Source organism: Peromyscus maniculatus, chromosome 5, assembly GCF_049852395.1.
Source record: "Peromyscus maniculatus bairdii isolate BWxNUB_F1_BW_parent chromosome 5, HU_Pman_BW_mat_3.1, whole genome shotgun sequence".
NCBI classification, from domain to species: Eukaryota; Metazoa; Chordata; class Mammalia; order Rodentia; family Cricetidae; genus Peromyscus; species Peromyscus maniculatus.
Window position 1 is genome coordinate 43719983 of NC_134856.1, and position 14971 is coordinate 43734953.

The following is a 14971-nucleotide window of genomic DNA, read 5'->3' on the forward strand; positions in this document are numbered from 1 at the left end:
GCCAGCTGCTGCTACATAACACTGATCTGGAGACAGCTGACCCTGGAGTTGCAGAGAAGAATGAGACATTCTGGAGGTAGAAGGTGACATCGATCAGTACACTTCAGACACCAAGTGCTTCTGGGTGCAGAGGAGGAACGGGGCTGCTGGGACCTGGTACCTTAGATGGTGGTTGTAGACCATGAGAGGGAAGGAAGCCAAAGAGGGGTCCCAGAGGCAGAGTGAATGAGGAGGAGGGCACACCTGACTGACAGAGGAGCAGGCACCCTAGGAAGCTGGGGTTGGTGGAAGTGGAAGGTGATACTAGGGAGTGGACAGACTAGAGAGGTCACGTGGCCTGTTTTGATTGCTAAGAATGGGCTTGATTGGTGGAACAAGACTGTCCCCAGGATAGCCCCTGTGCTGTCTGAACTAGTAATATTGATGAGAAGGTGCTAGAAAAGTTTCCCCTCCAGAGGGCACAATTGCTTGTGGACACTCGTTTGCCTGGAGAAAATTGCACTTAATGTAGTGAGCCCTGTGCACATGGGACCTTAATGCTCTTTGTAGTGGCCTGGGTGACCAAATTGAGCCCTGGTAAGTCTCCCAACTGGTGTCCAAAAAAAGGAGGAAGGTGTCACTGAGCTCATGAATTGTCCCCACTTTGCATCTTCTCCTTTAAAACCCCTGTTGTTATTGAAAGCTGTGACTCTGGCGCCAAGGCTGTGTTCCGTCACCCCCTCCCTGCCCCCTTTTACCAGGAGGACTGTCTGGGAGCCTGTGCTGTCTTCAGAGCTTCCTTACTGCCTTTCAGATTCCTAGCGCCCAACTCACAGCTTAGACCATCCCACCCATCCCCTGCTGGCCAAGTTCCATGGCTCCTTGTGGCCACCAGAGGGAGCTGCAGTGGCTTTGCCAGCCTTCAGGGTCTTGACTGCTGACTAAGAGCCACCTTTCTAAACCTTGGCCTTGCTTCTGCCCATCATACCTCTCAGCCAGAATCAACACCTACTCGTGTTTCAGAACTCTCTCCCATGCCTGCCCGCATAAGACCACAACACGTTTCTCCTGTCAGGCGACAGCTTTCCTCACCTCACTGTTCACTCTTCTTGATGGGTTTGTGCTGTCATCCTGGAGGGCTCTGGTGTTTTCTCTACCCACCTCAGCATAGCATCCTTCACAGCCGGGGACTAATGCATCTGTGCAGGAATAATGTCATCCAGGAGGAGTACTCCCCAGCTGCTGCATGAATGAATGTCCAGGAATCTGCAAGGGGGCGGGGGGGGGGGGGGGGGGGGGGAAGAGGAGCTAGTCTCAGGATGGCTGTGGTAGAGACTGTCTCTCCTCTTGGGGCCTGGCTTGAACCTGGAGGATTCACATCCTCGCTGTGTCCTCACATTCCAGAGCTGCTGTGGCTTATGCTAGGCAAAAGCAGAACCTGGGTTCTGGGCAGAGTGGGAGGCCGTTGCTCATAGTGGCTGTGGTGTAACCCCATGTGTGATTCAGGACCTCTGTGGAATTTAGGAGATGGTTTTCCATCAAGAACATTTTTAAAAAATCAAGTCATTTGCAATATTATGACTATGCTTTTAACTTAAGCAGTATGAAGTATTCACTTTCATCTCTTAGAATTAAAAGGATTGCTACTGCATTGGCCGGGAATCGAACCCGGGCCTCCCGCGTGGCAGGCGAGAATTCTACCACTGAACCACCAATGCTCCAGCTGTCAGCAGCTGTGTGGCACCTCCCTTTAACCCCATTCCTGGGCCTCCTTGTGTCTGTTGAGTCACAGACTGAGCCCAGTTGCTGATACTGCCACATCAGCACAGCTGCAAGAAGAGCGGCTAGCTCCAGGGCGGGAGGGAGCAAAGGACGGCCTTGGGGCCTTGGGACAGGAAAGACAGCTCCACTCCCTCCTCCTCAGTATGTGGCAGAACCCATGGAGCCTGGGCGAGCCTCCCCTCTGCTGCGGGGTCCTGTTGAACTGTTGTGCCTCTCTCAGCTTTCACACTGCCTCTTCCTGGCGGCTGGCCCAGGTGGAGGCGTGGAAGTCAGACTCCTACAGCCAACTCCTACTTGTTGAAGAGCCCAGCGGCTCTCCGTGGACTCCGGGTAGAAATCTGTAGTCCCAGTCACAGGCACTTGGGCCGCTTCAGGCCTTCTGTGACTGAGGAGCCTGGCTCCTTTGGCAGAATCTGTGTGAGGAAGCTGACAAGAAAGGGACCGCTCCAACCCCCCCCCCAGGGGAGAGAAAAAAAAAAAAAAAAAAAAAAAAAGCTAGCTCTGCATTGGCCGGGAATCGAACCCGGGCCTCCCGCGTGGCAGGCGAGAATTCTACCACTGAACCACCAATGCTCCAGCTGTTTTGTATGTTGTCTGTAGAGCTCTTCTCAGGGCTGTTTCCAAAACTCAGGTCCACTGATGAAACACCAGGCTTCACCTGGCTGGTTTGTCCTGTTAGGGAGACTGCACGGGTTTAGTGCATGTGTTCTTTCCCAACCTTCTCATAAGCTGCTGCTTCTGGAGTCGGCCTGTGATCTGACAACTCCCACCTAAAAGCCCTAGAGCCATCCTACCCTCAGCCCCCATAATGACATGCTTTCCTTCCATACATGAGCCTTCCTTTACCATGAGCATGCACATTGCCCATGAATCTCCTAACCTATGAGTTAAATAAACCTTTTCTTTATAAGTATTCTGGCTCTGGCATTTCATTATAATAGGCAATGGACTAGTACACCTGGCTTTCTTTACTTAAATAATGTCTCAAATGGGACCATTCTGTCAGCCTCCTGGACATAGGCAGTATGTTTTGCATCTGTGGTAGCACTACATTTTACTACAATTTTCTGTTTGTGTTTGGATTTTGCCACTGGGTTGGAACCAGATGAAGCTGTGTGTCCCCAGCACAGATCAGAGGACTCCTTGGATGCATGAGTGCAAAACTGAGCAAGGGTTTGATAAAGATAGGTTATATCTTTTTTTTTTTTTTTTAAGCATTACATTTTTGATTCTTGGTAAGACATTAATTTACATTCTCTCAGATTCCTAGAAGTAAGCTGGCCCCACTCTCCCTCACTGCAAAAGGGAAACTAAAACCCTGGGTAGGGCAACAGTTATGACCCAGGTAGCAGCAGAGCTGAGAGGACCTGCCCACAGAGGAGGACCCCAGTCTTCTTTTGTAAAGGTCATCTCTGTAGAGCCCAGGCTGCAAGGACAGCCTGGTTTCACCTGTCCCATAGCCCCTCTCTCCTTCCTCTCCAGGCTGGTGCGGGACTTCGTGGCCCAGAACAACACCATGCAAATCAAACATGTGATCCAGACCCTGTCTCAGGAGTTTGCCCTGTCCCAGCACCCCCACAGCCGGAAAGGGGGCCTCATCGGCCTGGCAGCCTGCTCTATCGCCCTGGGCAAGGTATGTTTTCTCCTGAGGAACAAATACACCAGGAATGGACTTCATTCTGACTGAGGTGCCCAGATACCTTCCAACCCAAGTTCCAACGGGGCCACTGCAGACTTGTATTTTATCAAGACTATCCCACATATAAGACTACCAGCAAACATGGCCTGTGGCCTTGTAGCCATGTCCCCATAGTGTGATCCCACTTCTGGGAGGCTGGCTTGGCATGGCCTGAGCATCTCCGAGGCACCAGGCCATCAGGTCCACCAGCTGGCACTGCCGGCTGCAAAGCCAGGGCCTAGCCCTTCTGACTGCTCTCCTTGTGCTCATGGCAGGACTCGGGGCTCTACCTGAAGGAGCTGATTGAACCAGTGCTGACCTGCTTTAATGATGCAGACAGTAGGCTGCGCTACTACGCTTGTGAGGCCCTCTACAACATCGTCAAGGTGGCCCGCGGTGCAGTGCTGCCACACTTCAACGTCCTGTTTGACGGGCTGAGTAAGGTAACTTCTGATGAGGCTACGAACAGCCCACCCAGTTAACCTGACTTTCTGGGACTCGGAGAGCGTGGGACACTGCCCAGATGCCAGTGGAGCAAGTAATAAGCATGTTGCTACAAGGGACACATACTGTCTGAATCTAATTTTTCATAAACTTTTATCTGTATAGTCTTGATGTCCCTGTCCTTCTTCACTGCACTTTGTGAAAAGTGTCAGCCTGCCTTACACATTAACAGAAAAGCTGGAGTTTGAGAAGCAGTACCTCCCAGACAAAGGCAATAATGGTGACTCCACAGTACAGGCCGCCCCCTCTAAGGACAGTGATTACAATCTCCCTGGTGTGCTAAAGAATAATCCCTTATAGAGCTTTAGGGTCCCTATTGCTCTCCTTCATGGCTCTCAGCCTGGTGGGGTTGCCTCCCCTCACATTGTTAGAGTTGCCCTCCCTTTACCCCGGTGGGGTTGCCTTCCCTCAGCCTGGCGAGTTGCCCTCCCCAGCCATGCATAGTGGCCCAGAAAATCTGTAACTCCTGCAGAATGAACAACATGGACATTTCTAAATGCCACCCTCACTGATGTCTCAATACTGTGTGAGAGAACCAAGCCTTTTAAGATGGGAATGCCCTGGGAGCAGCCAATGGAAACCCAGTGTCTGATCTAATTACCACATGGCCTGAGAACCCCAGCAGAGCTTGCAGGCGGGGAAGGGGGGTTGTCCCTGAGCAAATGGGAATTCCACTGTAACTGACTGACTGACTTCCTCCCCTACCTTTCTCAGAGGCAGGTTCTGGGGAGGATGCCACTTGGTGTTCTAATCTGCACCATGGCCTCAGCTCTTGCTTAGCTTTAGTGCCTCGGCTTCCATGTCAATGACTGAACGCTGCCTCTGTTTCTCTATTTTGGTGCCTCATAGTTGGCTGCTGACCCAGACCCCAATGTGAAAAGTGGATCTGAACTCCTAGACCGACTTTTAAAGGTATTTCTACTTTGCCCCTCTTTTATTCTTAGAATTTATTCCTCTGTCTGTGTAGAGTAGAAATTCTGGCATCGAAGATATTTTTCCTCATTTAAATTTTTGTTATATATAGTACATACATATGTCTGAAAGCTCACTGCCTGGTGTGCAGTTTCCATGACAAGTATATAGAGCTGTGTCACTACCACAGTCAAAATACAGAATTGTGCCATCCCCTAAATGAAAACCTCCTGTTTGGGGGATGAATCTATCTTACCATTTTATGTGTCTAGGTGCTTCGCCTGCATGTATGTCTATGCACCACCTGTGCACCTGATCACAGCAGAGGTATTAAGAGGGAGTCATATTCCCTGGAACTAGAGTTACAGCTGGATGTGAGCTGCCATATAGGTGCTGAGAATTCAACCTGGGTCCTCAAGTATAGCAGCCAGTGCTCTTAACTGCTGAGCCATCTCTCCAGCCCAGAATCATGTGTTTTAATGCCTCACTCAGAGCAATGAAGTTGAACTTCCACCCCAGTCTCCCATGACAGGATGCTGGGCTTTGCCCCAGACTTCAGAGTAGGGTTTTGTCATTCATTTAGGTCTCTTGACTTTTCTCTATTCACCATCCATCATCTTGTTTGGCTTTGATCCTGTGGCAGTACCAATTCTCCAGGACCTCTTCTACCTGACTCTGGATCTGCCCTTTCACTCCATGGTTCCCTGACCCTCAAGTCAGTCCAGGGCCTGCAGCACAGCAAGCCAAGCTCTGTCTCTTCATAGCCCTTACTCCTTTGATCCACAGGACATTGTGACAGAAAGCAACAAGTTTGACCTAGTGGGCTTCATCCCCCTTTTGCGGGAGAGGATTTACTCCAACAACCAATACGCCCGGCAGTTCATCATTTCCTGGGTAAGGTCCAGTCCTTGGTAGATTCTTCTAGCCACCAGAAGTTGAGTCCCATGAGCTCTGACACACACAGTGTTTCCCTGGGCTCAGAGATATCACCTTCTATATCCCTAATAACTCAGACACCTCATCACCAAAAACACTATGGGCTGGACATGGTGACACATCCTTTAATACCAGCACTTAAGAGGCAGAAACAGGCAGATCTCTGTGAGTTCAAGGCCAGCCTGGTCTACAGAGCAAGTTCCCGGCCAGTTAGGACGACACAGTGAGACCCTGTCTCAAAAAACAAAGCAGCAAAAGCACTTTGTCCGGTGTCATCTTCACTGCCTGTCCTGTTTGCTCCTGAAGGCATGAGAGTCTTTTCTTGTCCTAGGAAATGCCCAGGATCTCAGAAGCCCTTAGAGCTGCATCCAGCAGCTCCACCTGTGCGAGCCTCCTGGCTTCATCCAGCCTTCCCTATCAACTCCCCTCTCCTCCAGCATCCAAATCGTCTTGGAGTCAAATTCCCAGTTCCTTGCACATTGAGCAGAAAAATGATGGCTGCCAGCACCATCCACCATGTGCAGTGCCATGACACAGGCCTCTAGTCCTTTTCACTGCTGGTCCCAGGGGAAGAGAGTAGGAGACAAGGCTCTGTACCTGAGCCAGGTCTCCCAGCTCTCCCTCTCACTGCCCTCCTCCTTCAGATCCTGGTTCTGGTGTCAGTGCCGGACATTAACCTGCTGGATTACCTGCCGGAGATCCTGGATGGGCTTTTCCAGATCCTGGGTGACAATGGCAAAGAGATTCGGAAAATGTGAGTGGGTGGGGGGAAGGATCAAGCAGCTGCCACTCACTAGACTCCCTTTGGGTGCCCATGATCACATACAGCTCCATATCCTGGTGACTAGGACACACCCTTTACTTCTTCCCATATCCTTCCCCATGGAGGAGTGGAGAGCTCATCTTCCCTTCTCTGCTCAGTGTCCTGACAAGTGTAGGGATGTGACCCAGAGCAGAAATGGGCTGACAGGCTAGCTCATTCCTCCTTTTCTCACTGGTAGGTGTGAGGTGGTTCTTGGAGAATTCTTGAAAGAAATTAAGAAGAACCCTTCCAGTGTAAAGTTTGCTGAGATGGCCAACATCCTGGTGATCCACTGCCAGACCACAGGTGAGTGTTTGGAGGGCCTGTAGTCACTACTGCCTCCTCAGAAGCCTCGTCTCTGATACGCAAGTTTCAGTATGTGGCAAAAGGGAGTCTAGGTGGGATAGGCACTGTCTGTGACTCTGGACCTGGAAGCAGTGGTGATAGGTATGGGTAAGGAAGAGATCTGGCTTCTCTTTTAACAGATACCCTTTACCTGCTTTGAAGATCTTGTAGACGTGCTTTGCCTTAGGTAAAGGTAGGATGCTTAGAGGTCAGAATCACCTTTCCCTCAGCATCTGTTGGTTATCAAACCGCAGTGAAGCAGTCACAGCAACAGCTGCTTGTTACTGGCCATGAACCTACAGGTCAGCTGGGTGGTTTTGCTCCCAAGGCCAGGCTGGACCTAATCATGCCCCTGAAGCCAGTTGTGGGATCTGTTGGAGCTGGTCTGGGAAGGTCTCACACACATCTGGCTCTTCACTGGCATTGGGGGATGGGGCTAGCAGTCTCAGCATCCAGTAGGCTAGATGGCATCAGCAAGGTTCCCAGAGAGATAGGAACCAGAGACACCATCACCACAACTACATGCTGTTGGCCAAAGAAGCCAGTTTTCTGGATCTAAGGATAGGAAAATGAATTCCACTTAGAAATGAAACACCAGTCATATTGCAATGGGGCATGGATTCAGGGAGGGTAGGGTGTGATGACTGTTTTCAAAGTCCAGCACAAGATTATTGCTCTCTCTTAACATATCTTGACTAACCTTTAGGAGGCAGAGAGCCCAGGAAGTATTGTATTCACATAGCTAGAAGCAATCAAGCCCCTGATTCATCAACCTCCAGGCCTAGCCTTTGTGCATGTTAGATGAGAGGGAACTCTCCAATGCATGTGCCAGCCCCTCTAGAAGCCACCAATTCTCCTTCCAGATGACCTGATTCAGCTTACAGCCATGTGCTGGATGCGGGAGTTCATCCAGCTGGCGGGCCGGGTAATGCTGCCCTACTCCTCTGGGATCCTGACTGCTGTCCTGCCCTGCTTGGCCTATGATGACCGCAAGAAAAGTATCCTTCACTCTGGAGAAGAGACTGTGAAGTGGAGGGATCCTAAGTGGGGAAGGGGGTCCCTTAGGCTCCTTCATTCCTCCAAATGGTCTAGCATCTAGGAAACAGGAGATGGAGCTGACTGTAGATTAGGAAAGCAAGGGACACAGGACTAATGCTGGCTGTCCCCAGTCCTCACCTGCTTACTTCCAGATATGAAACAGCAACCTCATATACCAAGGTTCCACCCCTCTGAGCTCATCCTGCTGTACCTTGGGTGGGAAAGATCCCAGTGGAGGAGGGATCACCTGTGAGAAGAAGAGTATCTCACAAGGGTGCATGAGGCAAGAACAGGACTCAGGGAGGACGGAGCCCATGACCAGGAAGACTCGTGGCCTCGGGCTTCAGGAGGTGTTTGCATGGGGGAGCTCCTTACATCAGTAGACAGGCATCAAGGAGGTGGCCAATGTGTGTAACCAGAGCCTGATGAAGCTGGTCACTCCCGAGGATGACGAACCAGACGAGCCAAAGCCAGTAACACAGAGGCAGACAGAACCCAACCCTGAGGACTCCCTACCAAAGCAGGAGGGGACAGCTAGTGGTGAGTACCCTGACGTCGGAGTCCTCACTTCTGCTGCTGGGGAAACAGATCCTGGGACTAAAGTTGTAGTGTCACTACAGGTGGTGACTGGTTCAGGTACCTGCCCAGGGCAGCAGGTACTTGGTTAGCCCTGTCCTGCAGGCTCTGACAGCTGTCCCCAGAGCCCATGCTCTTCACTCTGGTCACCTCAAAGACCAGTACACATTGCCCTTGATCTCCTCCTGGGTTCAGCCTCCATCGAGTCATTGTTGGGAACATGACCAGAGCACCAAGCTGTACAGTTCGTTTGAGTCTCAGCATCTGGCCCTCCCTGTCCTAGCCATTTTCAGGGAGGGGGGGGTCGGGACAATGCTAGTTGATTAAGTGCTGGACGTTTATTTCTACTGCACAAGTCAGTGCCTTGAAACAGTCCTTTCAAAGGCTTTCTTTACATTGTCTCCTTGTTCATTTGTAAAATGAAACCACTTTTTGTGCTGATTGGAGGTGGAGCTTACCCTCCTGCTCTTACCTCCTAGACCTTTGTCCTCAGCGTCTCTGACCGTCTTTGGAGGGATGTCCTCCTGTCCAGTGAGTCAGAGTAAAGGGGTGCTTGCTCCCTCTTGGCAGGAACCGCAGACAGCCTTCCTCTGGGTCGCAGGACCTCCTTCTGTGGGGTTGGCTGGTGGAGTACCCTCGTTGGGGGTCAGGTTTCAGCTGTCTGTCACCAGAGCAGTAAAACACCTGGAGGCAGAACAGCCCGCAGCTGAAGCCTTGGTGGTTCGCTGGTAGAATTCCCACCTGCCATGAGGGAGGCTGGGGTTTGATTGTGGCCACTGCAGCAGCTTGAGCACTTTTGACAGCTCCTGGAAAGAGAAAGTTTAGGAAAGCTAGTGAAGATCTTGCCCAGGAAAAGCTCTCTTTCCAGAGAAGTCTCAGTGGTAGTTTGTGAACTTGTGCTGGTGTGTGAGCGTTTGGTTTTGCTTCTCTTGTTTCGTGGTTCTCATTTTAGAACATTTGCACAGTAGGGGAGGTGAGCGTGCAGCAGGATTGCCTGCCCCGAAGATGAGCAATGTCAAATCCGGGGCATATCTTTCACATTTTTAATGTGCACACAATTAAAGTGATGTGTCAATCCCACGACTTGCTTTTTTGTGTTGGGTAGCTTTCTCTTCCTTGTTTTTGCTTGGCTTCCTTTTGGCTTCAGCTTGACATGAAAGTTAGTGTCTCAGAATCCCAGTCAGCAAGTACAATAGTGGTTGCTTGGACTGAGGGGGAAGAGGTCCTGAGACTGCCTGGGACAGATCCTGGTTTCTCTGGGAAATGGTGGAAATATTCTAGAATTGAATAAGCCAAGGGTTGTACACCTTTGTGATTGTATTTAGAACCAGCCAATTATATACTTTAAAATGGCAAAGTTGTGTTAAGCAAAATTTTGTGGTGTGATTGTATTTCAGTTACTATGTATGAGTTGGTAGCTGTGCCCCTTTCTGTCTGCTTCTGTGGCAGTGGTGAGCTCCCCAGAGAGGAGCTGATCCATTCTGTGGGTCATGGCAGCAGCTAAAAAGCTCTCTGTGAGCTATAGTATTGGTGGTTCAGTGGTAGAATTCTCTCCTGCCATGTGGGAGGCCTGGGTTTGATTCCCAGCCAATGCAGAGTCTTTATCCTTTTAACTAGCTCTTCAAAGCCTTCTTCAAGTTACTGTCTGCTCAGGAGAACATTACCCTAAACCAGGGTACAGCAGCAGCTTGGCCTGGATTTTATTACCTTATAAACAGCATTGTGAGAGATGAACAGTACACTTTATAGTGGTTTCTAGAAAAGGGAATGTCTCACTTGACAGCTATACATTTATTCTCAGCCTTACTCAGCTTGTAACTAATCACAGGCATTTTTCAGGATGCCCAAGACAGAATCCTAGCAAGCCACAGGCAGTGGGCAAGCCTGTCCCATCCTTTCTCATTCATGATCTGGTCCTACTATTCTGGCCAGGACCACATGGCTGCCCCAGGTACCTCCTGCCTGGTCTTCCTCTTTTAGTCTCTTCCATGCTCAGCTTGTGATGCAGCATGCTCCACATATGCATCACATAGCATGCTCCTCGTGGCATACCTTCAGGCCATTTGTATGTGTGCATGTACTAAACAGGCATGCACAGACCCAACCCTCCAGAGTTGATTCTTCCCCCCAAACCACCAAGCTCCCAGTCAGGCCAACCCCTCCTCTGTACCCTCTGCCCCAAGTCCTGTGCATCTGCAGCTCCCTGTCGGCCCTACCATTTATGAGATATTCAGTGCAAAGTCCTTTCTCCAACGAGTCCTGCAGCACTCAATATGCCTGGCCTGGCCCCCCACCCCTCCCCCAAAAAAATCCCCTAGTGGTCTTGGGTGTCACAGCACTGATTCTGGCATTTAAACAACCTGGCTCAGCCCTCCTCATATCTTTTGCCCTTACACAGCCGCTCAGCCTTTCCTCGGTCTCAGCCTCCCTAGCTTCCACACTTGGCCTTGCTGCTTAGCCTTTCCAATCCCTGCTTTCCTTACTTGTTGAGTGGGGTAACCTTTGTCACCTAACCTTAGGGTGGCTGTGAGTTTCAAAATAGATTTTTGCTTGTGTGACAATTGCTCTTCACAACAGCTGCTGTAGTATTGTTTTAACGTAGGCGCCCCTTGACTTAAATGAGGTTGCAGCCCACAAACCCAATGGCTGAAAGTATTGTGAGTCAAAAATGCATTGGAACACATTTAGAACACTTACATCAGCCTACAGTTGGCCAAAGCCATTTATCACAAAGCCTGTTGGGAGTGTTCCATGTAGTTTTGTAAACTCTGTACTGTAAACACACATGAATACCACCTGTACAACATGAAGAAATTAAGTCATAAGTCCTCCAGAACCATTGTAAGTCAAAGCATGGTTATTTGTTCCCATAGCAAAACCCTCAGCTGGGGCTTCTGCTGTCTTATTTCTCCTCATTGGGTTCTAAATGAGGAAGTGGCAAGTGGGAAGGGACACAGTACAGAAGATCTCCCGGTAGAGAGCTTGTGGCTACCCCAGTCTGCGTATAGTAAAATCCACCTGTTTGCAGAGCTGACTCTGGCAGGGTCTGTCAGCACCATCTACGGCCTCTGAAAGTACAGGCAGATCAGACACAGATCTGCCTGTACGGACAGCCATAGAGCGGGGATTACAGCGACACACCAGGTAGAGTTGCAAGGGACTATACCCAGGCCCAGGGGAGGAGCACAGGCAACAGGCAGGCACAGCTTCCCAGAGGTCTTGAAAGAGCACGGTTGTTTCTAAGCCTCTGATTATAAAGGAAATACATCCCTGCAGAGATGGTAGAGGACAGAGCTTACTGTAGGTAGCACCATCCAGGAGTCACCACTACCAACAAGTTGGGTTGGTTTTGGTGTTTTGTTTTTGTTTTTTTAATGTATGTATATAACACTGTGTATTTTTTTATTTTGTTTTCACATACACCCCAAAAAATGGAATCATGAGAAATAGAGTGATTTATAGCTTGAATATTTTTCTCACCAGTAATACATATTTGTCCAGGTTAGTCAGCACTAATCTGCATTATTTTTTATTTGACATTATTTTTTAATTTATTTATTTATATTTTATGTATGTTGTTGTTTTGCCTGAATGATGTCTGTGTGAGAGTGTGAGATCCCCTGAAACAGGAGTTAGACAGTTGTGAGCTGCCATGCGGGTGCTGGGAATTGGTCCTCTGGAAGAACAGTCGGTGCTCTTAACTGCTGAGCCATCTCTCCAGCCCCTTGACATTATTTTAAAGAGTACAACTTAGTCAATTTAGTATCTTCACCAAGTAGTACAACATTAATGCTATCCATTAATACTATCCAACTCCAAAACATTTCCACTATCCACCAGTGAGAAACTCTCCCCCCCCCCAACCCTGCACTGCCCCCAGCCATGCGAGCTCACCTGTTGTGAGCATTCCTGTAACAGAAATCATGTAGTATGTACCCAGTTAGATCTGGCTTCTTTTACTTTGCGTAATATTTTCAAGGTTCCCCATGTTAGCATATATTAGTACTAAACTTATTTTTATGGATGAACAATATTCTATAGTATGAGTAGATATTAGGGCTGTTTCTGCTACAATTTTTTAAAATCACAACATATATTGACTTTCCCTTTTAGCCAGTATTGTATAATTAGGTATATTACTACAATTAGTCTCTGGACAGGGGATTCAAATATGTCTTTTGTCTTTGGGAGTGCAGTTTATAATCTCCTTATTTGTTAAGTCCTTCCCTATTAATGTACTGACCTTGTATCATTACATCAGATAAATAATGCTCTAATCTATTTAACCAATCTATCATAAATCACTTAGCTGCTTCTAATTCCATCTTAATCCTATAATCCTTGCTAAAAAGAACTTTCGTGCACAAAAGTCTTACAAACATCTGCAGTTATTTCCTGAGGATAAATTCATAAACTTCTAAGGCTTTTGATACCAAATTTGCTGCTGAATGCCAATTTCTCATTCCACCAACATGAAAAAGGCCTCTGAGGATAATTAGGGCTTTTCCTATAGGAGAAACCAGGAGGAGCAGCTTGTATCCTGGAACCTGGGATCACATGGGAAGCCTTGAGGCCGAGGATGAGAACAGGGCTAGCACCAGACACCCTGCCTTCTTGAAGTCTAACAAGGAAGAGGTTAAATAGCCTAGCAGGTATTTGACAGCATATATCATGAACCTTAGATGTTTAGTAATTTAGCCGGAGGAATTAATGAACAGGTGTGTACTAAGGTTTATTTGTAGGAATGTTCATTTTAGCTGATAAATGCTATAGAAAACTTCACAGAAAGAGAAAGCTCTGGAGTCTAGGAGGGAGGTGTGATTTTTGGACAGGGTCCTTCTAAAAGGCCTCAGTGACAATGTGACATCTGAATAAATACCACATGAGGGAGGAGATATGTTTCCGGTGGAGGGGGGATGCCAAAGCATGACCCCAGAAGAGCACTGTCTTCTGCACAGCAGGGTGGGGGTACATGTGAGGGACCAAGAGAACTCCGGTGTTTCCTCTGGACACCCAAGGGATCACTGCAGGTTTGAGCAGAGGGACCCATGGCAGAACTACAGCCACACTGTGAAAAACCTTCAACCGGAAGTATAGGCACCACAGCTCAGTGACACAAGCTAGGCACGATAGTCCCTTTGGAGGGAGTGGCCATCACAGAGCAAAGAGGTCCTTTGCTGATGGGGTCAACATGCAGAATCGGGGAAAGGAATCCGGTGACTGGAAGCATGGAGTCACTGTCCACTGAGTAGGAGCGACAATGAGGGGATGTAGACTATACTGGATTGCTCTGCCTCTTAAGACAGAAACATGACCTTACCTAGGTGATCTGCACTCCCCTAGAGGTCAGATGGGGACCACTGCTATATAACTGTCTGGAGCTATGAGGCTAGGTGTTCCACACCTTGAACCTAGAATGCCTCCCACAGCATGATGTTTCGAATACTTGGTTCCCAGCTGGTGGTACTATTCAGGCAGGTTATAGAACCTTTAGAAGGTGGGGCCTGACAGGTGGAGGTGAGTCATTGGGGGGTGGACCGATGAAAGTTAAGGCCTAGCTACACTTAGGGTCTCTTCCTGGTTGACCACCACAGTGACCAGCCACTTCACAATTCATGTGCAGACAGACTGAGGCAGTCTGGCCTCCATGCCTTCTCCACAACTGAAATCCCCAGAAACTAACCTAGTTCCACCCTCTCTTAGGTTGCCTCTGCCAAGTACTTTGTAACTTGCATATTTGTATAACCTTGGCAAGCAACACAACTAATACACTGAGGGGAATGCCCAGGGCCTGGTGTGAGAGAGGGAAGGGACTCAGTGGCTGAGCACACCATCATGTAGGAGGGGACAAGGGAGGAGCCAGCCGAGGAGGTGGGCAGGAGGAGAGCAAGTGAAGGCCACAGGGTAGGACCTGTGGAGAGCTGTGTGAGCTGAAAGACCAGGGTGCTGGGCGTCGCAGTGTGGCAGCATCGGCGTTGGAGGACAAGGCTGGTGAGAGCAGGCTCTGAGACGGAAGGGGAAGGAGGTGCCGTGGGGATTCAAATCCTTTTGACGATTTTTCTGAAAATGGAGGGCAGAGAAATGTGACAAGAGCTGACTGGAGGTGAGAGCAAGGATTTGTCTTCCTTTGTTTTCTTGGTTTTGCTGTTGTTAGTTGGATTATATGGGGGTTGATTTTTGATTTTGAGATAGGTCTTGCTGCACCATACAGTCTGGCCTGAAACAGCGGGGCTGCTAGGGTTCTCCTGCCTCGACCTCTTTAAGCAAGGGGCTGTGTGGCGCTGCACCCAGTCCTTTACTTCAGGGGGCGAAAATAGAGCGTGTCTGTCTCCACCACAAGTGCGGGAGGCCATCAGTCTAGTACAGGCGAGAGGGCTATGTCCCTCTGGATCCTGCCTTCTCCTGTCTCTAAAGCCACT

At 49.2% G+C, this 14971-nt stretch overlaps 1 protein-coding gene and 3 non-coding genes across 4 annotated transcripts in view; 2 read left to right on the plus strand and 2 right to left on the minus strand.

Moving 5' to 3' along the window:
* The window catches only part of Vac14 (VAC14 component of PIKFYVE complex), a 115757-nt gene that overhangs the window by 10894 nt on the left and 89892 nt on the right, over positions 1–14971 (plus strand). The window contains exons 2-9 of the mRNA XM_006974162.4: positions 3244–3394; positions 3715–3882; positions 4793–4855; positions 5642–5749; positions 6436–6545; positions 6793–6899; positions 7802–7936; positions 8364–8516. Coding sequence (XP_006974224.2) covers positions 3244–3394; positions 3715–3882; positions 4793–4855; positions 5642–5749; positions 6436–6545; positions 6793–6899; positions 7802–7936; positions 8364–8516 — 995 coding nt within the window. The remainder of the gene's footprint in view (positions 1–3243; positions 3395–3714; positions 3883–4792; positions 4856–5641; positions 5750–6435; positions 6546–6792; positions 6900–7801; positions 7937–8363; positions 8517–14971) is intronic.
* Positions 1627–1697, minus strand: Trnag-gcc (transfer RNA glycine (anticodon GCC)). The gene has a single exon. It is a non-coding gene; the product is annotated as a tRNA-Gly (tRNA).
* Trnag-gcc (transfer RNA glycine (anticodon GCC)) lies at positions 2264–2334 on the minus strand. The gene has a single exon. It is a non-coding gene; the product is annotated as a tRNA-Gly (tRNA).
* On the plus strand, positions 10077–10147 carry Trnag-gcc (transfer RNA glycine (anticodon GCC)). The gene has a single exon. It is a non-coding gene; the product is annotated as a tRNA-Gly (tRNA).